General features: G+C 51.3%; 1 protein-coding gene across 1 annotated transcript in view; it reads left to right on the forward strand.

The window, feature by feature from the left end:
* The window catches only part of LOC148431400 (cytochrome c oxidase subunit 6A, mitochondrial-like), a 38,781-nt gene extending 21,838 nt beyond the window's left edge, over nucleotides 1–16,943 (forward strand). The window contains exon 3 of the mRNA XM_088466024.1: nucleotides 16,724–16,943. Within this exon, the coding sequence (XP_088322150.1) occupies nucleotides 16,724–16,813 (90 nt within the window). The 3' untranslated portion in view covers nucleotides 16,814–16,943. The remainder of the gene's footprint in view (nucleotides 1–16,723) is intronic.
* Nucleotides 16,944–27,850: the final 10,907 nt, after the last annotated feature.

Consider the following 27,850-nt stretch of genomic DNA (forward strand, 5'->3'; position numbering starts at 1 on the left):
CTGTGTAAGTGGTGCGTGTGCCAATTGTGGCACATTCTGGCTGTGCCATAATAACAGGTTTAATAATTATAGAGATTATGGATGATTTCAGCGCCAAGTAGCTTCCTGTACACCTATGGACTTTGGTGGTAGTAACTATACCCAATTCTAAATAGTAAAACGCACTTCCCAGAATTTGCGGGTGTCAGCTCTATCAACGGGATTGTGGTGGTCGGCAATCCACCATATAAACATCAGACAATATATAGGGCTGACAATGAGCGCCTTCCGTGCTTAAAAGATAATCTTAGTTGCTTGTAAGTAAAATAAATACAAAAAGTATAGATATGTGATCAAATATAAGATCATTTCAAATTTGTGGAACACTTTCAATAAAAATGATTATATCTATATCTATCTATGCCATTTCTTCTGGATATATTTATATATATATAACAACTGAATGGCGGCACTCACGGCGACTGTTCACAAATGGCAAAAGACTGTATATGTTGTTTGTATATTGGTCCTGGCAGCAGTTCCACGGAGGGCACTGGCGCATTATGGATATTGAAATTGGGAGGACCAGCATGACTGTTTCTCATATATACATATATATATATTCGAACATTCAGCGCTAAACCTAAATGTATATATGGTTAGTGACCATAGATAGAGGAATAATATACAAATAACAATACGAAATGAATATAGTTTTACTTAATGGATGCTTGAAATTCAACCAATGTATTATTAGACATGGAATTAATCAATAATATAAGACATACGAGTACATGTACAAATATTAAAAACCGGAAGTGCTTGATGTGCACTACCTGGTATTGTGTCACCCTACTGACATCTCACACTATTAGGACCTCATTCAGAGTCGGTCGAAGCGGCCGCACGGTCGTACACAGCCGATGTTCGCTTTACTGCGCATGCATACAGTTCACAATGCGCGTGCGCAAACTAGCGGCTACGATCAGAAATTTCTCTCTCCTTGAACACAGCCAGGTCGGTAGTTTGAGTGACAGATTGAGGCGTTTGTGGGTGGTAACATGGGAAGGTGCTTGAAAACGGGGGAGTGGAGATCCGAACGCAGGCGTGCCTCATTATGCGAACGGCGTTTTTAGGGAGTGCATAAATTACAAAGTAGTGTCATGGCACACGTGACAGGGGAGGTTTTACACTGACATGATCGTAGTGCTTAAGAGAGGGTCAGGTCAACCTTTAGCTCTACGACCAGTTACGATGGTATACGATGCTCGCGATTAATCCTTATATAGCCGGAGATGACATGCTATGCGTACGAGAAGTGGGCGTATTTTTTGCGGTCCGACCGCATCCACCCCTTGGTCGGCCAGCTAATGATCCGACCTTAGGGACGCAACATGCGTGCGCATCATTTGCATATCCGGCCCCTTTTCCTATACGACCTTGCGGCCGCAACGACCGGCTCTGAATGAGGTCCTGAGTGCACTATACTGAGAACTTGCTAGTACAAAAACAAATGGAAATGTCAATGGTCAGTGGTTGGCGTGGAATGGGGGAAAGAGGTTAGCGGCGTCCCACTAACTCTTGCAGTGCATGTTATATGAATATCCTTGTTTTGACAAGTCAGGTGAAGTGATGTCTAATCCTGATGCAATGTTGATGGTGGCTGCAGATATCTTCTGGTCAGGTAGGAGGAGAACAATTTGGACTGGGGTACAGGGGCTCCGGACTGGGGTAGTGTTGGCTGGCAGCCTGAGTGAGTGATACGTCTAATGAAAGACTGTATCCTGCACCCTGGCTCTGTGGCCTCACAAACCCCTGTCTGGGGAGGGGAACCGCTGGGTGAGACCGCTCACGACCACAGCCTGCTTCCCCCTCCGATACAGAGACTCACCTGTCTGCCTGTCGCTGCTTGTGGCTGGATCCCTCCTCCTCCCGTCCGTGTCCTCTGGTCAGCGAGCGCGGGTGCTCAGCGTCAGCGTCCTGGATTCCTGCTTCTTCCGGACTACGTGATCGGGGCCGCTCACGTGATGCGTCTGTGTGTGGTCTCAATAAACAGTGCTCTGGTGCGAGTGCCAGCGGAGAAAGATTGCAATAATATCTTGGGTGAGCCTCCAACGCGTTTCAACCCGCATAGGGTCTTCCTCTGGGAGTGATGTGCTATATATGGTGGGGTCACCGTTCTCTGTGAGGAGGACACCGGAGCAAGGAATCACTGTTTCCACACAGTGAGTGCTGGATCACCTGTGCATATATATATATATATATATATATATATATATATAATATATATATATGTATATATAGGAAAAAAGTGCATAATGCCTACTGTATGTAAACTTGATACATATTGAGGGCAAAGTGCTACGTGTGCTTATTATAGAATTCCCACAAAGTGCAAACGTGCAAAAAGTACACAAGTGGCATTACCTACAGTACATAAAGCTTAGACAATCATTCCATTAATGAATAACATATACAGGTGTATCCAAATAAAAATATATATTTAATTAGATAAAAGACAAAACATAAGAACAATTCATTAGCTAAAAAAGCAAAACTACTATAGAAAAAATATATAAGCAAATGGATAAAAAATTGGGGACATAGAATGAGGATCAAAGTGCTTATCTGAAAAGGACGTTCACAAGTTCATGAAGGTAAGTGGCTAGCGGCCCCCAACATGTTCCGTCTGCTTCAGGACTTCATCACAGGGGTGTGGCTCTGATGTGGTGTTCTAGCTTATAGACGCGACTAATAGGGACAGACTGGAGCTCATTAGTCCTCATTATGACATCACAGGGGTGTGGCTCTGATGTGGTGTTCTAGCTTATAGACGCGACTAATAGGGACAGACTGGAGCTCATTAGTCCTCATTATGACATCACAGGGGTGTGGCTCTGATGTGGTGTTCTAGCTTATAGACGCGACTAATAGGGACAGACTGCAGCTCATTAGTCCTCATTATGACATCACAGGGAAGTGGCTCTGGTGTGGTGTTCTAGCTTATAGACCCCACTAATAAGGACAGACTGGAGCTCATTAGTCCTCATTATGACATCACAGGGGTGTGGCTCTGGTGTGGTGTTCTAGCTTATAGACCCCACTAATAGGGACAGACTGGAGCTCATTAGTCCTCATTATGACATCACAGGGGTGTGGCTCTGATGTGGTGTTCTAGCTTATAGACGCGACTAATAGGGACAGACTGGAGCTCATTAGTCCTCATTATGACATCACAGGGGTGTGGCTCTGGTGTGGTGTTCCAGCTTATAACCCCCACTAATAGGGACAGACTGGAGCTCATTAGTCCTCATTATGACATCACAGGGATGTGGCTCTGATGTGGTGTTCTAGCTTATAGACGCGACTAATAGGGACAGACTGCAGCTCATTAGTCCTCATTATTACATCACAGGGATGTGGCTCTGATGTGGTGTTCCAGCTTATAGACGCGACTAATAGGGACAGACTGCAGCTCATTAGTCCTCATTATGACATCACATGGATGTGGCTCTGGTGCGGTGTTCCAGCTTATAGACGCGACTAATAGGGACAGACTGGAGCTCATTAGTCCTCATTATGACATCACAGGGATGTGGCTCTGGTGTGGTGTTCCAGCTTATAACCCCACTAATAGGGACAGACTGGCGCTCATTAGTCCTCATTATGACATCACAGGGGTGTGGCTCTGGTGTGGTGTTCCAGCTTATAAACCCCACTAATAGGGACAGACTGGAACTCATTAGTCCTCATTATGACATCACATTGATGTGGCTCTGATGTTGTGTTCCAGCTTATAGACCCCACTAATAAGGACAGACTGCAGCTCATTAGTCCTCATTATGACATCACAGGGATGTGGCTCTGGTGTGGTGTTCCAGCTTATAACCCCACTAATAGGGACAGACTGGAGCTCATTAGCCCTCATTATGACATCACAGGGGTGTGGCTCTGGTGTGGTGTTCCAGCTTATAAACCCTACTAATAGGGGCAGACTGGAGCTCATTAGTCCTCATTATGACATCACAGGGGTGTGGCTCTGATGTGGTGTTCCAGCTTATAAACCCCACTAATAGGGACAGACTGGAGCTCATTAGTCCTCATTATGACATCACAGGGGTGTAGCTCTGATGTGGTGTTCCAGCTTATAAACCCTACTAATAGGGACAGACTGGAGCTCATTAGTCCTCATTATGACATCATAGGAGTGTGGCTCTGGTGTGGTGTTCCAGCTTATAACCCCCACTAATAGGGACAGACTGGAGCTCATTAGTCCTCATTATGACATCACAGGGGTGTGGCTCTGGTGCAGTGTTCCAGCTTATAACCCCACTAATAGGGACAGACTGGAGCTCATTAGTCCTCATTATGACATCATAGGGGTGTGGCTCTGGTGCGGTGTTCCAGCTTATAACCCCACTAATAGGGACAGACTGGAGCTCATTAGTCCTCATTATGACATCACAGGGATGTGGCTCTGGTGCGGTGTTCCAGCTTATAACCCCACTAATAGGGACAGACTGGAGCTCATTAGTCCTCATTATGACATCACAGGGGTGTGGCTCTGGTGCGGTGTTCCAGCTTATAACCCCACTAATAGGGTCAGACTGGAGCTCATTAGCCCTCATTATGACATCACAGGGGTGTGGCTCTGGTGCGGTGTTCCAGCTTATAACCCCACTAATAGGGACAGACTGGAGCTCATTAGTCCTCATTATGACATCACAGGGGTGTGGCTCTGATGTGGTGTTCCAGCTTATAACCCCACTAATAGGGACAGACTGGAGCTCATTAGTCCTCATTATGACATCACAGGGGTGTGGCTCTGGTGCGGTGTTCCAGCTTATAACCTCACTAATAGGGACAGACTGGCGCTCATTAGTCCTCATTATGACTTCATCGGGGTGTGGCTCTGGTGCGGTGTTCCAGCTTATAACCCCCACTAATAGGGACAGACTGGAGCTCATTAGTCCTCATTATGACATCACAGGGGTGTGGCTCTGGTGTGGTGTTCCAGCTTATAACCCCACTAATAGGGACAGACTGGAGCTCATTAGTCCTCATTATGACATCACAAAAAAAATCGCTATTAATGTTATTAGTTCAGAAAAGTACAAAATCACGTCTTTCTTTTCTCTTTCGGGCGTCACTTCTGCCCTTCGCCGACGTGCTTTCCCGTTTTGCTTTTTTATCAAATTAATTGTTCTTATGTTTTGTCTTTTATCTAATTAAATATACATTTTTATTTGGATACACCTGTATATGTTATTCATTAATGGAATGATTGTCTAAGCTTTATGTACTGTAGGTAATGACACTTGTGTACTTTTTGCACGTTTGCACTTTGTTTGAATTCTATAATAAGCACACGTAGCACTTTGCCCTCAATATGTATCAAGTTTACATTATGCACTTTGGGCCTGATTCAGACCCGGTCGCAAGCGCTGAGGGCTCACAACCGGGTCGATGTTCGCCCACTGGGCATGCGCACGAGGGAGCCGGCTCCGTCGTGCGCATGCGCGAGACCCTGCTAGCGACGGGTGCTCCGTCGCTCCGGGTCTCGCACCAAAGGGGGCGAGCTGTCGATGGTGAGTGATAGCTCACCCCGTTTGGTGGGCGGGCCAGGGGGGGTGGCCGGCCAAACGGAGGCGTTCCCATTTGCGGGCGGCCCCACTGACATCACCAGTGATGTCAGTGGGAGAGCTTCCGGCTCTGTTAGAGCCAGAAGCTCTCTGGGGATTGCAGCCACGAGACCCTACCACAAGGGTCTCGTCGCAAGCCTGATGGTTGAGATGGTCTTGACCATCGCGGCCATCAACCTGGCCGCTCGCTATAGCTGTGGGTGGTCTTTCAGAGCGAGCGTCCGTCTCTGAATCAGGGCCACTTTTCCATTTTTTATATATATCATATTTATTGAAAGTGTTGCACATATTTGAAATGATTTTATATTTGACCACACATATGTATACTTTTTTATTTATTTTACTAACAACTAAGATTATCTATTAAGCACGGAAGGCGCTGATTGTCAGTCTTATATATTGTCTGATGTTTAATAATTAGTTTAACCTTTAAAGTGTTTGTTTTTTGTATTTTAATGAACTACAGGTCCCAGCAAGCCATGTCATGTACAGAGTGTTTGGATATTATAGACATGTAGAGCTGCAATTCTCATGTATACCAGGCAAGCTGGCATTTTGTAGAACCACAAGCACCAGCATGACCTGGCATCCAGAAGTACTGGGGCGTGTAGCTCATCTGCTGGGAAAAACACAGGACACAGTTTAGACTTACTCACATGGCGACATTCATAGACGCAATGTTCATCCCATCCTGCGTCTTCGGACGCAGGCACCGGATCTGAGTTGCTGGCTGGAGGCGTCTCCTTCCTTTAGATATCTCTTGCGCACGTGTCTGATTCAGGCCGCTAATGCTTCAGGAGGTGCCTGGTATAAATGCCTCCGGCCGGCTTCTGTGATCTGAGGGCGCAGCGGTGGATTAGCTCAGGATGCAGCCCCAGGTTACATATGATGGCCGATGTTTCCTCTCTGCTTGGGCCGGTGAAGCCATACATGCCTGCTCTCCCGGAACGGCCGGGAGGCTCCCAGAAATCGGTTGGCGCTTCCGGCCATCTGGAAATGCGGACAAGTCTCCTGGTTTTGGGGGCACCAATGAGCGATTACACAATTGCCTTGAATCACGTCACTGTAGCTCCATCCCCTGCTCCACAATGCCGGCAATCTCTGCCCCCATCACCCCCAGACCATCCCACCTTTGTCGAGCCCCGCTCCCCTACAGTGCCGGCCTGGCTGCTTCCTCCCAGAGAAAGCGACCTAAAGGTCGGCACGTATGAGCAGAGCTGTGTCGGAATAGGCACAAAGTCCTGACTCCAGCGAATGTGGGACGTTTGCCTACATGTGTCCTCCAATACATTACATCTATACGCCATGTAGCGCAAGACGCCCAACGCAACTGGGCCCCTCCCAGAGGGGTAGCGTACTGTCTTTTTCTTTCATTTTTGCATCTTATTTGCATCTCAGACGCAGCACTAAGTACTACAGATGCTGGGCTGCGACTTTAACCGCACACAAATTAGTTTTAAACTCGTACAAAGTCAGATGACGCAGAACGGATGTCGGCGTGAGTAAAAGCCGAGGACGCTGCATCGCAGCGCTTCATACACAGATTCACACTCAGGAGCAGAGGTAGACGCCGCTTCATCGGTTGTATTGCGGCTTCAGACATTGGTTGATTTACCTTCTGCAGCTCCTTGATGGTGGTGAAGGGTGTTTAAAATGTAGGTGTGTCGACGGCGTTCTGCGTGCATGCCGAAGCCAGTGACTGCGTCCTTGCACTCCGATTCACTGGCCACTGCAGCATTAGCATAACTACTCAGATCCGCAGCTACCGAAGACGCAGCACAGACCCCTCTTGCGTCCACCTCCTTCGTCACGCACACATGTACAAATGTTGCACATAAGATTGATCAGAGTAATCTAGCAATGCCAATGTGTCGCTCCCTGTTGTCTTATTTATGTAAATGAGATGTATACTGCATTTTGAGAATGATGCTCAACGTGGCTGAGCCGCTGGGATCCGGTGCAACAATAATGGCTATTTGCTGAGATTGAAGCCATGGTGTGTGGGGACTCCGGTAATAAGTATCCCCCATACGGCCCCAGATGATGAATAGGACCCTGCATGACTTACTGCATCCTTTAGCTACTACACTCATATAATGCTCTAGAACCCCTTTACATACTGCTTACCCCACCATATCCTATTCCTCACCCTGCTTACCTTACTCCTCCCCTTATATCCTGCTCCTGACCCTGCTTACCTTACTCCTCCCCTTATATCCTTCGCCTCACCCTGCTTTCATTACTCCTCCCCTTATATCCTATTCCTCACCCTGCTTACCTTACTCCTCCCCCTATATCCTGTTCCTCACCCTGCTTTCCTTACTCCTCCCCCTATATCCTGTTCCTCACCCAGCTTTCCTTACTCCTCTCCTTATATCCTTCTCCTCACCCTGCTTACCTACTCCTCCCCTTATATCCTTCTCCTCACCCTGCTTTCATTACTCCTCCCCTTATATCCTTCTCCTCACCAAGCTTTCCTTACTCCTCCCCTTACATCCTTCGCCTCACCCTGCTTACCTTACTCCTCCCCTTATATCCTATTCCTCACCCAGCTTTCCTTACTCCTCCCCTTATATCCTTCTCCTCACCCTGCTTTCCTAACTCCTCCCCTTATATCCTTCTCCTCACCCTGCTTTCATTACTCCTCCCCTTAAATCCTATTCCTCACCCAGCTTTCCTTACTCCTCCCCTTATATCCTATTCCTCACCCTGCTTTCCTTACTCCTCCCCTTATATCCTCCTCCTCCTCGCCCTGCTTTCCTTACTACTCCCCTTATATCCTTCTCCTCACCCTGCTTACCTTACTCCTCCTCTTATATCCTTCTCCTCACCCTGCTTACCTACTCCTCACCCTGATTTCCTTACTCCTCCCCTTATATCCTTCTCCTCACCCTGCTTTCCTTACTCCTCATCTTACATCCTGCTCCTCACCCTGCTTCCTTACTCCTTCCCTTATATCCTTCTCCTCACCCTGCTTTCCTTACTCCTCCCCTTATATCCATCTCCTCACCCTGCTTTCCTTACTCCTCCCCTTATATCCTTCTCCTCACCCTGCTTACCTTACTCCTCCCCTAATTTCCTGCTCCTCACCCTGCTTTCCTTATTCCTCCCCTTATATCCTGCTCCTCACCCTGCTTTCCTTACTCCTCCCCTTATATCCTGCTCCTCACCCTGATTACCTTACTCCTCCCCTTATATCCTGCTCCTCACCCTGCTTTCCTTACTCCTCCCTTTATATCCTTCTCCTCACCCTGCTTACCTTACGCCTCCCCTTATATCCTTCTCCTTACCCTGATTTCCTTACTCCTCCCCTTATATCCTTCTCCTCACCCAGCTTTCCTTACTCCTCACCTTATATCCTGCTCCTCGCCCTGCTTTCCTTACTCCTCCCCATATATCCTTCTCCTCACCCTGCTTACCTTACTCCTCCCCCTATATCCTGTTCCTCACCCAGCTTTCCTTACTCCTCTCCTTATATCCTTCTCCTCACCCTGCTTACCTAATCCTCCCCTTATATCCTTCTCCTCACCCTGCTTTCATTACTCCTCCCCTTATATCCTTCTCCTCACCCAGCTTGCCTTACTCCTCCACTTATATCCTGCTCCTCACCCTGCTTTCCTTGCTCCTCCCCTTACACCCTTCGCCTCACCCTGCTTACCTTACTCCTCCCTTTATATCCTATTCCTCACCCAGCTTTCCTTACTCCTCCCCTTATATCCTTCTCCTCACCCTGCTTTCCTAACTCCTCCCCTTATATCCTTCTCCTCACCCTGCTTTCATTACTCCTCCCCTTATATCCTATTCCTCACCCAGCTTTCATTACTCCTCCCCTTATATCCTATTCCTCACCCTGCTTACCTTACTCCTCCCCCTATATCCTGTTCCTCACCCTGCTTTCCTTACTCCTCCCCCTATATCCTGTTCCTCACCCAGCTTTCCTTACTCCTCTCCTTATATCCTTCTCCTCACCCTGCTTACCTACTCCTCCCCTTATATCCTTCTCCTCACCCTGCTTTCATTACTCCTCCCCTTATATCCTTCTCCTCACCAAGCTTTCCTTACTCCTCCCCTTACATCCTTCGCCTCACCCTGCTTACCTTACTCCTCCCCTTATATCCTATTCCTCACCCAGCTTTCCTTACTCCTCCCCTTATATCCTTCTCCTCACCCTGCTTTCCTAACTCCTCCCCTTATATTCTTCTCCTCACCCTGCTTTCATTACTCCTCCCCTTAAATCCTATTCCTCACCCAGCTTTCCTTACTCCTCCCCTTATATCCTATTCCTCACCCTGCTTTCCTTACTCCTCCCCTTATATCCTCCTCCTCCTCGCCCTGCTTTCCTTACTACTCCCCTTATATCCTTCTCCTCACCCTGCTTACCTTACTCCTCCTCTTATATCCTTCTCCTCACCCTGCTTACCTACTCCTCACCCTGATTTCCTTACTCCTCCCCTTATATCCTTCTCCTCACCCTGCTTTCCTTACTCCTCATCTTACATCCTGCTCCTCACCCTGCTTCCTTACTCCTTCCCTTATATCCTTCTCCTCACCCTGCTTTCCTTACTCCTCCCCTTATATCCATCTCCTCACCCTGCTTTCCTTACTCCTCCCCTTATATCCTTCTCCTCACCCTGCTTACCTTACTCCTCCCCTAATTTCCTGCTCCTCACCCTGCTTTCCTTACTCCTCCCCTTATATCCTGCTCCTCACCCTGCTTTCCTTACTCCTCCCCTTATATCCTGCTCCTCACCCTGATTACCTTACTCCTCCCCTTATATCCTGCTCCTCACCCTGCTTTCCTTACTCCTCCCTTTATATCCTTCTCCTCACCCTGCTTACCTTACGCCTCCCCTTATATCCTTCTCCTTACCCTGATTTCCTTACTCCTCCCCTTATATCCTTCTCCTCACCCAGCTTTCCTTACTCCTCACCTTATATCCTGCTCCTCGCCCTGCTTTCCTTACTCCTCCCCATATATCCTTCTCCTCACCCTGCTTACCTTACTCCTCCCCCTATATCCTGTTCCTCACCCAGCTTTCCTTACTCCTCTCCTTATATCCTTCTCCTCACCCTGCTTACCTAATCCTCCCCTTATATCCTTCTCCTCACCCTGCTTTCATTACTCCTCCCCTTATATCCTTCTCCTCACCCAGCTTGCCTTACTCCTCCACTTATATCCTATTCCTCACCCAGCTTTCCTTACTCCTCCCCTTATATCCTTCTCCTCACCCTGCTTTCCTAACTCCTCCCCTTATATCCTTCTCCTCACCCTGCTTTCATTACTCCTCCCCTTATATCCTATTCCTCACCCAGCTTTCCTTACTCCTCCCCTTATATCCTATTCCTCACCCTGCTTTCCTTACTCCTCCCCTTATATCCTCCTCCTCCTCCTCGCCCTGCTTTCCTTACTACTCCCCTTATATCCTTCTCCTCACCCTGCTTACCTTACTCCTCCTCTTATATCCTTCTCCTCACACTGCTTACCTACTCCTCACCCTGATTTCCTTACTCCTCCCCTTATATCCTTCTCCTCACCCTGCTTTCCTTACTCCTCCCCTTATATCCTTCTCCTCCCCTTATATCCTTCTCCTCACCCTGCTTTCATTACTCCTCCCCTTATATCCTGCTCCTCACCCTGCTTACCTACTCCTCTCCTTACATCCTGCTCCTCACCCAGCTTTCCATACTACTCCCCTTATATAATTCTCCTCACCCTGCTTACCTTACTCCTCCTCTTATATCCTTCTCCTCACCCTGCTTACCTACTCCTCACCCTGATTTCCTTACTCTCCCCTTATATCCTTCTCCTCACCCTGCTTTCCTTACTCCTCACCTTACATCCTGCTCCTCACCCTGCTTCCTTACTCCTTCCCTTATATCCTTCTCCTCACCCTGCTTTCCTTACTCCTCCCCTTATATCCATCTCCTCACCCTGCTTTCCTTACTCCTCCCCTTATATCCTTCTCCTCACCCTGCTTACCTTACTCCTCCCCTAATTTCCTGCTCCTCACCCTGCTTTCCTTACTCCTCCCCTTATATCCTGCTCCTCACCCTGCTTTCCTTACTCCTCCCCTTATATCCTGCTCCTCACCCTGATAACCTTACTCCTCCCCTTATATCCTGCTCCTCACCCTGCTTACCTTACTCCTCCCCTTATATCCTGCTCCTCACCCTGCTTTCCTTACTCCTCACCTTACATCCTGCTCCTCACCCTGCTTCCTTACTCCTTCCCTTACATCCTGCTCCTCACCCTGCTTACCTTACTCCTCCCCTTATATCCTGCTCCTCACCCTGCTTACCTTACTCCTCCACTTATATCCTTCTCCTCACCCTGCTTACCTTACTCCTCCCCTTATATCCTTCTCCTCACCCTGCTTTCCTTACTCCTCCCCTTATATCCTTCTCCTCACCCTGCTTTCCTTACTCCTCCCCTTATATCCTTCTCTTCACCCTGCTTACCTTACTCCTCTCCTAATATCCTGCTCCTCACCCTGCTTTCCTTACTCCTCCCCTTATATCCTGCTCCTCACCCTGCTTTCCTTACTCCTCCCCTTATATCCTGCTCCTCACCCTGCTTACCTTACTCCTCCCCTTATATCCTGCTCCTCACCCTGCTTTCCTTACTCCTCCCCTTATATCCTGCTCCTCACCCTGCTTACCTTACTCATTCCCTTATATCCTGCTCCTCCCCTTATATCCTTCTCCTCACCGTGCTTTCCTTACTCCTCGCCTTACATCCTGCTCCTCACCCTGCTTTCCTTACTCCTCCCTTTATATCCTTCTCCTCACCCTGCTTTCCTTACTCCTCCCTTTATATCCTTCTGCTCACCCTGCTTACCTTACTCCTCCCCTTATATCCTTCTCCTCACCCTGCTTTCATTACTCCTCCCCTTATATCCTTCTTCTCACCCAGCTTATCATACTCCTCCCCTTATATCCAGCTCCTCACCCTGCTTTCCTTACTCCTCCCCTTATATCCTGCTCCTCACCCTGCTTACCTTACTCCTCCCCTTACATCCTGCTCCTCACCCTGCTTTCCTTACCCCTCCCCTTATATCCTTCTCCTCACCCTGCTTTCCTTACTCCTCCTCTTATATCCTCCTCACCCTGCTTTCCTTATTCCTCCCCTTATATCCTTCTCCTCACCTTGCTTACCTACTCCTCCCCTTACATCCTGCTCCTCACCCTGCTTTCCTTACTCCTCCCATTATATCCTTCTCCTCACCCTGCTTACCTTACTCCTCCCCTTACATCCTGCTCCTCACCCTGCTTTCCTTACTCCTCCCCTTATATCCTTCTCCTCACCCTGCTTTCCTTACTCCTCCTCTTATATCCTCCTCACCCTGCTTACCTACTCCTCACCATGATTTCCTTACTCCTCCCCTTATATCTTGCTCCTCACCCAGCTTACCTACTCCTCACCCAGCTTTCCTTACTCCTCCTCCCCTTACATCCTGCTACTCACCCTGCTTTCCTTACTCCTCCCCTTATATCCTTCTCCTCACCCAGCTTTCCTTACTCCTCCTCCCCTTACATCCTGCTACTCACCCTGCTTTCCTTACTCCTTCCCTTATATCCTTCTCCTCACCCTGCTTTCCTTACTCCTCCTATTATATCCTCCTCACCCTGCTTACCTGCTCCTCACCCAGCTTTCCTTACTCCTCCCCTTATAACTTCAACTGACCCAGCTTACCTTACTCCTCCCCTTATATCCTTCTCCTCACCCTGCTTATCTTACTCCTCGCCTTACATCCTGCTCCTCACCCTGCTTTCCTTACTCCTCCCCTTATATCCATCTCCTCACCCTGCTTTCCTTACTCCTCCTCTTATATCCTCCTCACCCTGCTTTCCTTACTCCTCCCCTTATATCCTTCTCCTCCCCCTGCTTACCTACTCCTCCCCTTACATCGTGCTCCTCACCCTGCTTTCCTTACTCCTCCCCTTACATCCTTCTCCTTACACTGCTTTTTTTACTCCTCCCTTTATATCCTTCTCCTCACCCAGCTTTCCTTACTCCTCCCCTTATATCCTGCTCCTCACCCTGCTTTCCTTACTCCTCCCCTTACATCCTTCTCCTCACCCTGCTTACCTTACTCCTCCCTTTATATCCTGCTCCTCACCCTGCTTACCTTACTCCTCCCCTTACATCCTGCTCCTCACCCTGCTTACCTACTCCTCCCCTTATATCCGTCTCCTCACCCTGCTTTCCTTACTCCTCACCTTATATCCTGCTCCTCACCCAGCTTTCCTTACTCCTCCCCTTATATCCTTCTCCTCACCCTGCTTACCTACTCCTCCCCTTACATCCTGCTCCTCACCCTGCTTTCCTTATTCCTCCCCTTATATCCTTCTCCTCACCCTGCTTTCCTTACTCCTCCTCTTATATCCTCCTCACCCTGCTTTCCTTACTCCTCCCCTTATATCCTTCTCCTCACCCTGCTTACCTACTCCTCCCCTTACATCCTGCTCCTCACCCTGCTTTCCTTACTCCTCTTCTGATATCCTCCTCACCCTGCTTACCTACTCCTCACCATGATTTCCTTACTCCTCCCCTTATATCTTGCTCCTCACCCAGCTTACCTACTCCTCACCCAGCTTTCCTTACTCCTCCCCTTATATCCTCCTCACCCTGCTTCCTTACTCCTCCCCTTACATCCTGCTACTCACCCTGCTTTCCTTACTCCTCCCCTTATATCCTGCTCCTCACCCTGCTTACCTACTCCTCCCCTTACATCCTGCTCCTCACCCTGCTTTCCTTACTCCTCCCCTTATATCCTGCTCCTCACCCAGCTTTCCTTACTCCTCCCCTTATATCCTTCTCCTCACCCTGCTTACCTACTCCTCCCCTTACATCCTGCTCCTCACCCTGCTTTCCTTACTCCTCCCCTTATATCCTTCTCCTCACCCTGCTTTCCTTACTCCTCCTCTTATATCCTCCTCACCCTGCTTTCCTTACTCCTCCCCTTATATCCTTCTCCTCACCCTGCTTTCCATACTCCTCCTCTTATATCCTCCTCACCCTGCTTACCTTACTTCTCCCCTTATATCCTGCTCCTCACCCTGCTTTCCTTACTCCTCCTCTTATATCCTCCTCACTCTGCTTACCTACTCCTCACCCTGCTTTCCTTACTCCTCCCCTTATATCCTTCTCCTCACCCTGCTTACCTACTCCTCACCCTGATTTCCTTAGTCCTCCCCTTATGTCCTTCTCCTCATCCTGCTTCCTTACTCCTCCCCTTACATCCTGCTCCTCACCCTGCTTTCCTTACTCCTCCCCTTACATCCTGCTCCTCACCCTGCTTTCCTTACTCCTCCCCTTATATCCTGCTCCTCACCCTGCTTTCCTCACTCCTCCCCTTACATCCTGCTCCTCACCCTGCTTTCCTTATTCCTCACCTTACATCCTGCTCCTCTCCCTGCATACCTACTCCTCCCCTCACCTCACCCACATCCGTCACCTCGCCCAGTTTACCTACTCCTCACCCTGCTTTCCTTTCTCCTCCCCTCACCCAGCTTACCTTCTCCTCACCCTGTTTTCCTTACTCCTCCCCTCACCCACATCCAGCTCCTCACCCTGATTTCTTTACTCCTCACCTCACCCACATCCTGCTCCTCACCCAGCTTACCTACTCCTCACCCTGCTTTCCTTACTCCTCACTTACATCCTGCTCCTCATCCTGCATACCTACTCCTCACCCTGTTTTCCTTACTCCTCCCCTCACCCACATCCTGCTCCTCACCCAGCTTACCTACTACTCACCCTGATCTCCTTACTCCTCACCTCACCCACATCCTGCTCACCACCCAGCTTACCTACTACTCACCATGCTTTCCTTACTCCTCACCTCACCCACATCCTGCTCCTCATCCAGCTTATGTACTCCACACCTTTCTTTCCTTACTCTTCCCCTCACCCACATCCTACTCCTCACCCAGCTTACCTTCTCCTCACCCTGCTTTCCGTACTCCTCCCCTCACCCACATCCTGCTCCTCACCCAGCTTACCTACTCCTCACCCTGCTTTCCTTACTCCTCCCCTCACCCAGCTTACCTACTCCTCACCCACATCTTGCTCCTCACCCAGCTTAACTACTACTCACCCTGCTCTCCTTACTCCTCACCTCACCCACATCCTGCTCCTCACCCTGCTTTCCTTTCTCCCCACCTCACCCACATCCTGCTCCGCACCCAGCTTACCTACTACTCACCCTGTTTTCCTTACTCCTCACCTCACCCACATCCTGCTCCTCACCCTGCATACCTACTCCTCACCCTGCTTTCCTTACTCCTCCCCTCACCCACATCCTGCTCCTCATCCAGCTTACTTGCTCCTCACCCTGCTCTCCTTACTCCTCACCTTGCTTTCCTTACTCCACCCCTCACCCACATCCTGCTCCTCACCCAGCTTACCTACTCCTCACCCTGCTCTCCTCCTCACCCTGCTTTCCTTACTCCACCCCTCACCCACATCCTGCTCCTCATCCAGCTTACCTACTCCTCACCCTGCTTTCCTTACTCCTCCCCTCACCTCACCCACATCCTGCTCCTCATCCAGCTTACCTACTACTCACCCTGCTCTCGTTGCTCCTCACCTCACACACATGATGCTCCTCACCCAGCTTACCTACTACTCACCCTGCTGTCATTGCTCCTCACCTCACCCACATTTTGCTCCTCACCCATTTCTCCTTACTCCTCACCTCACCTACATTTTGCTCCTCACCCAGCTTACCTACTACTCACCCTGGTCTCCTTACTCCTCCCCTCACATCACCCATATCCTACTCCTCACCCTGCTTTTCTTACTCCTCCCCTCACCTCACCCCACCCTTATATATGCATCATGATGCCCATTTCCTGATCCTCACCTGGCTTACCTACTCCTATCCTTACATTACCTTGTCCAGACCTGCTCCTTAGTTCCATCCAGCTGAATCCCCCGGATAACTTCCATACTGATCAGATGATGCAGATACTCGGATATTTAGATGACCCATAAACTGCTGAGAGAGTAGGAGCCATTACACCCGTCTTACCAGCTAGTACTCTGCAGTTTGGGGTAACACATGCGGCTATCAGTGTGTTTTTGTTTTATTTTGCAGCGATTCCCTTGGGGGGATGGAAATCACTCCCTATTCCACAACCCGCACGCCAACCCACTTCCCATGGGGTATGAGGATCCAAAGCACTGACGTCTCCGGGGCCACGGTCAGGGCCGACCAGGACCGAGGGGCCTCATTGCCTGATGGTGTCCTGCTGGAGAAGATATCGGGGAGATAATGCATCGCAGCAATAAACCTGATCTTCTGTCACCACAAATAATGACTGTCTGCATTTATTCTAAAGCGCCGTCCAGGTTATTGTCATTCTTGTCAGTCTGAGCTGCCCCCGATTATATGTCATTATGATTGACAGTCCCAGCGCTGCCCCCTATTATATGTCATTATGATTGACAGTCCCAGTGCTGTCACCTATTATATGTCATTATGATTGACAGTCCCAGTGCTGAGCATTCACGGGACCTGTAGGCTGAGTGCTAGGACTGAGGAATTCTGGGTAGTCTGTACGCTTTTAGCATCACTATCTCGTCTTTGGACACAGCAGCGATGCTAAAATATGCTAATGTTCCAGGAGGCGGTCACCTCTTGCGGCGTGACCATCGGAATAATCTGTGTAACCCTCAGCGCACTCACCATGGCCGGTGTTTTCAGCTGAAGCCAGTGAGTCTCTGTACAAGGATGCAGCCACTGGCTTCAGCACGCCTAGGGTCATCGCGTCCCGGGACGCTGCCTGACCCCCATGTGGCTCCAGTCTGTCCATCAGGCTGCAGCGTCTTGGTACTGCAAGTGCGCTCACAGACAGTCATTGGCACATGCTCAGTGCAGATCCTGCGAATGCGCCGATTGGCCAACTAAATTTTATGCAAACCATCGGGTCTGCGTGCAGTGATTTAGAGATGCGCGCAGTGCCCGTCGCTGCTGCAATCCCGCACGCCACAAACTTGCAACAATCTGCTAATGATTTAGCCGCCTTCATGTACAGAAAGACGCGCACTGCTGCATATGTTAAAAAAGCGGGAACATCGGTCTCACATGGAACCTCTGAGCAAGCCTAGGCTGTCTCAGAATGAACGTCGCGCCTAAGACGTCGTGTCCTCTGTAGCTGCGTGCGAATTCGCTGAGGCTCAGTAGTTCACGCCTAGAAAACGGTCCCAACATGTCTGCTTTTTTCTAGCCACCCCCCATTTATCTCCCCCAAACGCTGACTGCCCGTTACTCGCTCTGTGAATAAATCCTCTCACTGCAACCGCCACTAACCAATCGCTGTATCTGCGCAGAGCAGCTTTGGCGCATGCGCAGTGGCAATCACTCCACTATGTCCGACAGCGACATTGCATGTATTTCTGAATCAGGCCCCTAGCGAGGGACTGTGAAGTGTCTATTCCCGGACAGTTCTAGTTATGCAGCCCGCAGATCTGACCCCAATCCGGGTCACCGGTACATACAGCTAGTGTGCCCAAATAATGAATGCACACATGTAAGATGGGCCCCCATACTCAGCCAGAGGCGTAACCAGGGACAAGGGTCCCCATTCCCTGTATCACCCCCCCCCTCTGTGACAGGTGCGTTTCTGCCGTACCGTATTCGCTATGGTCCTAACACAGACAGGTAAAGCGCAGAGTCCCCTGCACCTCTGAGCCCCATACCACCTGCCTGAGCTACTACAGCTACCAGCTACACCTGATGCGCCTCTGAGCCCCATACCGCCTGCCTGGGCCACTACAGCTACCAGCTACACCCCCTGCGCCTCCGAGCCCCTTACCACCTGCCTGGGCCACTACAGCTACCAGCTACACCCCCTGCGCCTCCGAGCCCCATACCACCTGCCTGGGCCACTACAGCTACCAGCTACACCTCCTGCGCCTCCGAGCCCCATACCACCTGCCTGGGCCACTACAGCTACCAGCTACACCCCCTGCGCCTCCGAGCCCCATACCACCTGCCTGGGCCACTACAGCTACCAGCTACGCCCCCTGCGCCTCTGGGCCCCATACCACCTGTCTGGGCCACAACAGCTACCAGCTACGCCCCCTGCGCCTCCGTGTCCCATACCACCTGTCTGGGCCACTACAGCTACCAGCAACGCCTCCTGCATCTCAGTGTTATTATCTGGCACAGGAAACCCATCATTCACCTCTCAGCAGATTGAGAGTAACCACACGGTAACGTGATGAAGGCGCGGCAGGAGGGTGTTGCACGCTGTTCCGCGCTCTCTCATCCTTTGTACAGAGCACCAGAATCATTTCTATATGAGCTGTGCGCAGGTTTATCCAACATTACATCCACCAACATGGCTACAGCAGCACCATTATCACTTACACCAGGAACCACCGAAACGACGTTATGTTAAGTGAACGCACTTGATCACATGACTGGAACATTTATGTTACACAACCTTGTTTTTTAAATTGTAAAATAATTTTATGACTTGGATAATAAAATCTATTTAAAATTTATTTATTTATAAAAATAAATACGATGTGGGGGCAGCGTCTCGAGTCATGGTGACAGTTACGTGGTTACCTTCGCTGCTCCTACAAACTAACAGTGATATCCGGCACTGCCAATCGCCAGCTGCTTCATAAATAGACCTTCAGATCTGACGTTGGGCCTCGTGCGCGTCTGCCATTTCACAGCCTCCCTTGTCATTTTCTCAAAATGTGCCCACTGTGGGCGCGGAGAGCTGTGAAAGAGAACGCAGTCGCGTGCTGATACACGGCCATGACACGGACGTAACGCGCACATGACACGCCCATAACGCGCACATGACACGCCCATAACGCGCCCATAACACGCACATGGCACTTCCCCTTTTTTACGCACAATTTAGGTCACCTCCCAGTCTCCACCCTGAATGCCCGTGGTTGTCAGATGCCATCTGAAGTCAGCGATATTGTACGCCATTGCACATATTGGTCCGCATTTGCGCAGTAAGGGCTTTCTAAAAAAAAACGTTTCTAATAACCCTGAAGAAAGCAAAGTAGAAGCCCCGGCTCTGTTCTGACACTGAGGTTAGTGTGGCCTGGAGGTAGGTACCTGGCATTTCCCCCACTGTCCATCCCCCATGTACCAGCTGCTATACCATATACCCATACTTGCTGACATTCTGGCTGTGACATTGTGGGAGACCTGACACCGCATTTGTGTCATTGTCGCCCCACCCCTACTACACAATGCTGAGAATATCGCAAATTGCGTCATCGGTCACCCTCCCGCTGCGCGAGTATGTGCGGGGGGCAGGTTCTGGAGATGGTCGGCCGGCTGGGAGCCTTGCCATCTTTCCAGGCAGTGGAAGAGCCACACAATTTTTGGGAGTCTACACCTTGTGCTGGGTCCCACCCTATAAACCTAAAGCTGGCCAGTCATAACCCAGACCATGTCTGATATCAGAGAACAATAGCTTCCTCTATACAGGTTATGTCAGTGTCATCTATTTATCATCAATTCATTATTACAGTTCAGGTTACTGCAATTACAATATAACTAGAGCAAGCAGGATCATAATAACATTATACACCCGGCCTGTCCTAGATCAGGATCAGGAGATGCTGTCAGATAGCTGAGTTTCATATAAAGCCTCTGTACATATCAGAGCGTATAATACCAGGAACTCTCCCCACCCTAACCCCTAACCCCAACCTCAGCAACCTCCAACCACCAGCGAATATCCGCCCCTGCAGGTGTCAGAGCTGTATGTGACTGTGCACCAGCACCAGCCTCCCGTGTCATTACACGTGACTGAGCACCAGCACCTACCTCCTATGTCATTACACGTGACTGTGCGCCAGCACCTACCTCCCGTGACATTACACGTGACTGAGCACCAGCACCTACCTCCTATGTCATTACACGTGACTGTGCACCGGTACCTACCTCCCGTGTCATTACACGTGACTGTGCCCCGGCACCAGCCTCCTGTGTCATTACACGTGACTGTGCACCAGCACCTACCTCCCGTGTCATTACACGTGACTGTGCACCAGCACCTGCCTCCCGTGTCATTACACGTGACTGTGCACCGGCACCTGCCTCCCGTGTCATTACACGTGACTGTGCGCCGGCACCTGCCTCCCGTGTCATTACACGTGACTGTGCGCCGGCACCTGCCTCCCGTGTCATTACACGTGACTGTGCGCCGGCAACTGCCTCCCGTGTCATTACACGTGACTGTGCACCAGCACCTAGCTCCTGTGTCATTACACGTGACTGTGCACCAGCCCCTAGCTCCTGTGTCATTACACGTGACTGTGCGCCAGCACCTGCCTCATTAATGTTGAAGTTGGACGCTGTGGAGCCAGTGCGCATGTGTCAAAGTTGCAATTTAATCACTTGGCGATGGATTAGCGACAGCGGTCACAGAGACTATTTGCAAAGTGAGTGATGGGTAGTCTGCTTTATAGAGATTTAACGGGGGGTGCTTAGCGAAACGCAGACACATCAGGATAATTTTTTGGGCGTACTCTAATGAGCTCCTGCAAATTCGTACACAGCTTGCGAGGCTCCGGCGTATCAGGAGAGGCGCATTGTCCAAGATAACAGAGTCTTACTCAGGAGATTGATGTGCGACCGATGTTTGAGCAATTTTTTTACTTTTCTATGTGAGCGCTGGGTGTGAGGCGCCGGAGGCGGACATCTTAGTGCACAAGACATCAGATAAGTCACAGAGAGATGTATACGGTCAGTGCGCGGGTACAGTCACAGAGAGATGTATACGGTCAGTGTGCGGGTACAGTCACAGAGAGATGTATACGGTCAGTGTGCGGGTACAGACACAGAGAGATGTATACGGTCAGTGTGCGGGTACAGACACAGAGAGATGTATACGGTCAGTGTGCGGGTACAGACACAGAGAGATGTATACGGTCAGTGTGCGGGTACAGACACAGAGAGATGTATACGGTCAGTGTGCGGGTACAGACACAGAGAGATGTATACGGTCAGTGTGCGGGTACAGACACCGAGAGATGTATACGGTCAGTGTGCGGGTACAGTCACAGAGAGATGTATACGGTCAGTGTGCGGGTACAGTCACAGAGAGATGTATACGGTTAGTGTGCGGGTACAGTCACAGAGAGATGTATATGGTCAGGGGGGATTACAGAGAATCACAGCTGTGGACATTGTATTAGTCAGTGACAGATTATGGGCCTGGAGCTGAAATGTGTGATGGGCCTATTGTATGCTGCCGCAGGGGGTATGACTGGTGATGTGAGGTTGTGACCAGTGCGGTGTAGGAGTGGATTATATAGGGGTGTGGCCTGTGCTGTGGGTGTGTTTAGTCCTATGGAGGGCATAGCTGGCGCCTACCTACACATGGTAAATGGAGGGCACAGGAGCTTGAGGCTCACTTAAGAAGACCCAAGTGGGTGTAGTTTTGTATGTTGACATTAGGGTTATGCTATGCCCCCCACACTAGGGTCAGTTTAGGGTTAGGCTGCGGGTGGAGGAGGATGGGTTAGGCACTACAGGGAGGGTTGGACAGGGGTGTATCTCAGGCTTGCCTACCCTCCCGATTGCTCCCGGGCCCCCCGTGAACGCAGGCAAGCCTCCCGGCAGCCGCCATCCCTCTGTATTCCCCCCTTGGATTAGGGATAGGGGGCAATACTCGCCAGAGGGCTGGAGTTTCAGGTGCCTCACGGGCGGAGCTTCGGATGGCCGGTGGTGGACGGGGCTTCGGGACGGCCGCTCGACCAACCGAGGGGGTAGATGATAATGGACTAGACTTTGGGCAGAAGTGAGTGAGCTGGGCAGTGAGCTGGGCAGCTGGTGATGACTGCAGTCAGTGCGGATCCTGTGGGCTGCTGGTGGTGACTGCAGTCAGTGTACAGTCAGTGCGGATCCTGTGAGCTGCTGGTGGTGACTGCAGTCAGTGTACTATCAGTGTGGATCCTGTGGGCTGCTGGTGGTGACTGCAGTCAGTGTACTGTCAGTGTGAATCCTGTGAGCTGCTGGTGGTGACTGCAGTCAGTGTACTGTCAGTGTGGATCCTGTGGGCTGCTGAGGTGACTGCAGTCAGTGTACTGTCAGTGTGGATCCTGTGAGCTGCTGGTGGTGACTGCAGTCAGTGTACAGTCAGTGCAGATCCTGTGGGCTGCTGGTGGTGACGGCAGTCAATGTACAGTCAGTGCGGATCCTGTGGGCTGCTGGTGGTGACTGCAGTCAGTGTACAGTCAGTGCGGATCCTGTGGGCTGCTGGTGGTGACTGCAGTCAGTGTACAGTCAGTGCGGATCCTGTGGGCTGCTGGAGGTGACTGCAGTCAGTGTACTGTCAGTGTGGATCCTGTGGGCTGCTGGAGGTGACTGCAGTCAGTGTACTATCAGTGTGGATCCTGTGGCTGCTGGTGGTGACTGCAGTCAGTGTACCATCAGTGTGGATCCTGTGGGCTGCTGGTGGTGACTGCAGTCAGTGTACTGTCAGTGTGGATCCTGTGGGCTGCAGGAGGTGACTGCAGTCAGTGTACTGTCAGTGTGGATCCTGTGGGCTGCTGGAGGTGACTGCAGTCAGTGTACTGTCAGTGTGGATCCTATGGGCTGCTGGTGGTGCCTGCAGTCAGTGCGAATCCTGTGGGCTGCTGGTGGTGACTGCAGTCAGTGTACAGTCAGTGCGGATCCTGTGGGCTGCTGGTTGTGACTGCAGTCAATGTACAGTCAGTGTGGATCCTGTGGGCTGCTGGTTGTGACTGCAGTCAATGTACAGTCAGTGCGGATCCTGTGGGCTGCTGGAGGTGACTGCAGTCAGTGTACAGTCAGTGTGGATCCTGTGGGCTGCTGGTGGTGACTGCAGTCAGTGTACTGTCAGTCTGGATTCTGTGGGCTGCTGGAGGTGACTGCAGTCAGTGTACAGTCAGTGCGGATCCTGTGGGCTGCTGGTGGTGACTGCAGTCAGTGTACTGTCAGTGTGGATTCTGTGGGCTGCTGGAGGTGACTGCAGTCAGTGTACAGTCAGTGGACCCTGTGGGCTGCTGGTGGTGACTGCAGTCAGTGCAGATCCTGTGGGCTGCTGGTTGTGACTGCAGTCAATGTACAGTCAGTGCGGATCCTGTGGGCTGCTGGAGGTGACTGCAGTCAGTGTACAGTCAGTGTGAATCCTGTGGGCTGCTGGTTTTGACTGCAGTCAGTGTACAGTCAGTGTGAATCCTGTGGGCTGCTGGTTTTGACTGCAGTCAATGTACAGTCAGTGTGGATCCTGTGGGCTGCTGGTTGTGACTGCAGTAAGTGTACAGTCAGTGTGGATCCTGTGGGCAGCTGGTGGTGTACAGTCAGTGTACAGTCAGTGTGAATCCTGTGGGCTGCTGGTTTTGACTGCAGTCAATGTACAGTCAGTGTGGATCCTGTGGGCTGCTGGTTGTGACTGCAGTAAGTGTACAGTCAGTGTGGATCCTGTGGGCAGCTAGTGGTGACTGCAGTCAATGTACTGTCAGTGTGGATCCTGTGAGCAGCTGGTGGTGACTGCAGTAAGTGTACAGTCAGTGTGGATCCTGTGGGCAGCTGGTGGTGACTGCAGTCAGTGTACAGTCAGTGTGGATCCTGTGGGTTGCTGGTGGTGACTGCAGTCAGTGTACTATCAGTGTGGATCCTGTGGGTTGCTGGTGGTGACTGCAGTCAGTGTACAGTCAGTGCAGATCCTGTGGGCTGCTGGTGGTGACTGCAGTCAGTGTACAGTCAGTGCAGATCCTGTGGGCTGCTGGTGGTGACTGCAGTCAGTGTACAGTCAGTGTGGATCCTGTGGGCTGCTGGAGGTGACTGCAGTCAGTGTACTGTCAGTGCGGATCCTGTGGGCTGCTCGTGGTGACTGCAGTCAGTGTACTATCAGTGTGGATCCTGTGGGCTGCTGGTGGTGACTGCAGTCAGTGTACAGTCAGTGTGGATCCTGTGGGCTGCTGGTGGTGGCTGCAGTCAGTGTACTATCAGTGTGGATCCTGTGGGCTGCTGGTAGTGACTGCAGTCAGTGTACAGTCAGTGCGGATCCTGTGGGCTGCTCGTGGTGACTGCAGTCAGTGTACAGTGAGTGTGGATCCTGTGGGCTGCTGGTGGTGACTGCAGTCAGTGTACTATCAGTGTGGATCCAGTGGGCTGCTGGTAGTGACTGCAGTCAGTGTACAGTCAGTGCGGATCCTGTGGGCTGCTCGTGGTGACTGCAGTCAGTGTACAGTGAGTGTGGATCCTGTGGGCTGCTGGTGGTGACTGCAGTCAGTGTACAGTGAGTGTGGATCCTGTGGGCTGCTGGTGGTGACTGCAGTCAGTGTGGATCCTGTGGGCTGCTGGTGGTGACTGCAGTCAGTGTGGATCCTGTGGGCTGCTGGTAGTGACTGCAGTCAGTGTACAGTCAGTGCGGATCCTGTGGGCTGCTCGTGGTGACTGCAGTCAGTGTACAGTGAGTGTGGATCCTGTGGGCTGCTGGTGGTGACTGCAGTCAGTGTACAGTGAGTGTGGATCCTGTGGGCTGCTGGTGGTGACTGCAGTCAGTGTGGATCCTGTGGGCTGCTGGTGGTGACTGCAGTCAGTGTGGATCCTGTGGGCTGCTGGTAGTGACTGCAGTCAGTGTACAGTCAGTGCGGATCCTGTGGGCTGCTCGTGGTGACTGCAGTCAGTGTACAGTGAGTGTGGATCCTGTGGGCTGCTGGTGGTGACTGCAGTCAGTGTACTATCAGTGTGGATCCTGTGGGCTGCTGGTAGTGACTGCAGTCAGTGTACAGTCAGTGCGGATCCTGTGGGCTGCTCGTGGTGACTGCAGTCAGTGTACAGTCAGTGCGGATCCTGTGGGCTGCTCGTGGTGACTGCAGTCAGTGTACAGTGAGTGTGGATCCTGTGGGCTGCTGGTGGTGACTGCAGTCAGTGTACAGTCAGTGCGGATCCTGTGGGCTGCTGGTGGTGACTGCAGTCAGTGTACAGTCAGTGTGGATCCTGTGGGCTGCTGGAGGTGACTGCAGTCAGTGTACTGTCAGTGCGGATCCTGTGGGCTGCTCGTGGTGACTGCAGTCAGTGTACTATCAGTGTGGATCCTGTGGGCTGCTGGTGGTGACTGCAGTCAGTGTACAGTCAGTGTGGATCCTGTGGGCTGCTGGTGGTGGCTGCAGTCAGTGTACTATCAGTGTGGATCCTGTGGGCTGCTGGTAGTGACTGCAGTCAGTGTACAGTCAGTGCGGATCCTGTGGGCTGCTCGTGGTGACTGCAGTCAGTGTACAGTGAGTGTGGATCCTGTGGGCTGCTGGTGGTGACTGCAGTCAGTGTACTATCAGTGTGGATCCAGTGGGCTGCTGGTAGTGACTGCAGTCAGTGTACAGTCAGTGCGGATCCTGTGGGCTGCTCGTGGTGACTGCAGTCAGTGTACAGTGAGTGTGGATCCTGTGGGCTGCTGGTGGTGACTGCAGTCAGTGTACAGTGAGTGTGGATCCTGTGGGCTGCTGGTGGTGACTGCAGTCAGTGTGGATCCTGTGGGCTGCTGGTGGTGACTGCAGTCAGTGTGGATCCTGTGGGCTGCTGGTAGTGACTGCAGTCAGTGTACAGTCAGTGCGGATCCTGTGGGCTGCTCGTGGTGACTGCAGTCAGTGTACAGTGAGTGTGGATCCTGTGGGCTGCTGGTGGTGACTGCAGTCAGTGTACAGTGAGTGTGGATCCTGTGGGCTGCTGGTGGTGACTGCAGTCAGTGTGGATCCTGTGGGCTGCTGGTGGTGACTGCAGTCAGTGTGGATCCTGTGGGCTGCTGGTAGTGACTGCAGTCAGTGTACAGTCAGTGCGGATCCTGTGGGCTGCTCGTGGTGACTGCAGTCAGTGTACAGTGAGTGTGGATCCTGTGGGCTGCTGGTGGTGACTGCAGTCAGTGTACTATCAGTGTGGATCCTGTGGGCTGCTGGTAGTGACTGCAGTCAGTGTACAGTCAGTGCGGATCCTGTGGGCTGCTCGTGGTGACTGCAGTCAGTGTACAGTCAGTGCGGATCCTGTGGGCTGCTCGTGGTGACTGCAGTCAGTGTACAGTGAGTGTGGATCCTGTGGGCTGCTGGTGGTGACTGCAGTCAGTGTACAGTCAGTGCGGATCCTGTGGGCTGCTGGTGGTGACTGCAGTCAGTGTACAGTGAGTGTGGATCCTGTGGCTGCTGGTGGTGACTGCAGTCAGTGTGGATCCTGTGGGCTGCTGGAGGTGACTGCAGTCAGTGTGGATCCTGTGGGCTGCTGCAGTTCCATCCGGCCCATTGTTGATCCGTCTCTGGCATTAGTCGACTTTTTGAAGAACATTTTTATAAATAAACTCATTAAATTTAAATGATTTAACACAAGATTGAATAAATGACAATTATCAGGGTCGTCCATTTGCTGGCAGCTCCCAGAGACCTCGTTAGTGGCATCAGCTGAATGAGAGAGGCAGAATTATACATCCTGGGCAGTCTATTCATACACACACACAATATATATATATATTTAGAGCCGTTAAGAGCCAGCCCGGGCCCGGGTGAAGGGGGCATGACCTAATAATGGGAGACGTGGCCACGCCACCTCCGGAAAAAAAAACCTTGTTGCAGTGCCGCGCGGGGCCCCTCAGCACGGCGCAATCTGTGGGGGGCGCGATCAGTGTCACAGGCTGAGGACACTGCTGCTGCGAGCAGTCTCCCACTGCAGCCCGGCACACAGCAGCGTGTTCTGGGCTGCTGACAGGAAAGAGGGAGGTGGGCGACGTGGGATCTGGGTGCCGGCTGGGCTCCTCAAACAAGGTCCAGGCTGGGGTAATTAATACCTGCCCACCACCCCCCAGGCTTTAGATCCCCCTGGTACTCGGCTGCCTCCAGTCCATTGAACCAGTTGCTGACTACAAGCTTCAACTCAGAATGGAATATCACCCCCCACTTCACAGTCAGAGGGATTGTGTATCGTAGAGTTCACTCTAATGCATATATGCCCACTTTCCCAATTTGGCCGGGAGCCTCCCGAAAATCGTGTGCCACTCCCGGCCCCCCAGAACAGTAGGCAGGCCTCCCGACTTCTCCGCAATGTAGCTCCAAACCCCCGCTGCGGAGGGGCTGATGACGCGATTCACACTGAATTGTGTCATCATAACCCTGCCTCCGCATCGCAATGCTGGAAATATCGGCATTGTGTAGTGGGGCGGAGATAAAATGAAGCAATTGTGTGGCCCCTCCCCTAAATGGCTGGTAATGTGTCCAGCCACGCCCTCTC

Source organism: Taudactylus pleione, unplaced genomic scaffold (assembly GCF_031769625.1).
Source record: "Taudactylus pleione unplaced genomic scaffold, aTauple2 ptg002292l, whole genome shotgun sequence".
NCBI classification, from domain to species: domain Eukaryota; kingdom Metazoa; phylum Chordata; class Amphibia; order Anura; family Myobatrachidae; genus Taudactylus; species Taudactylus pleione.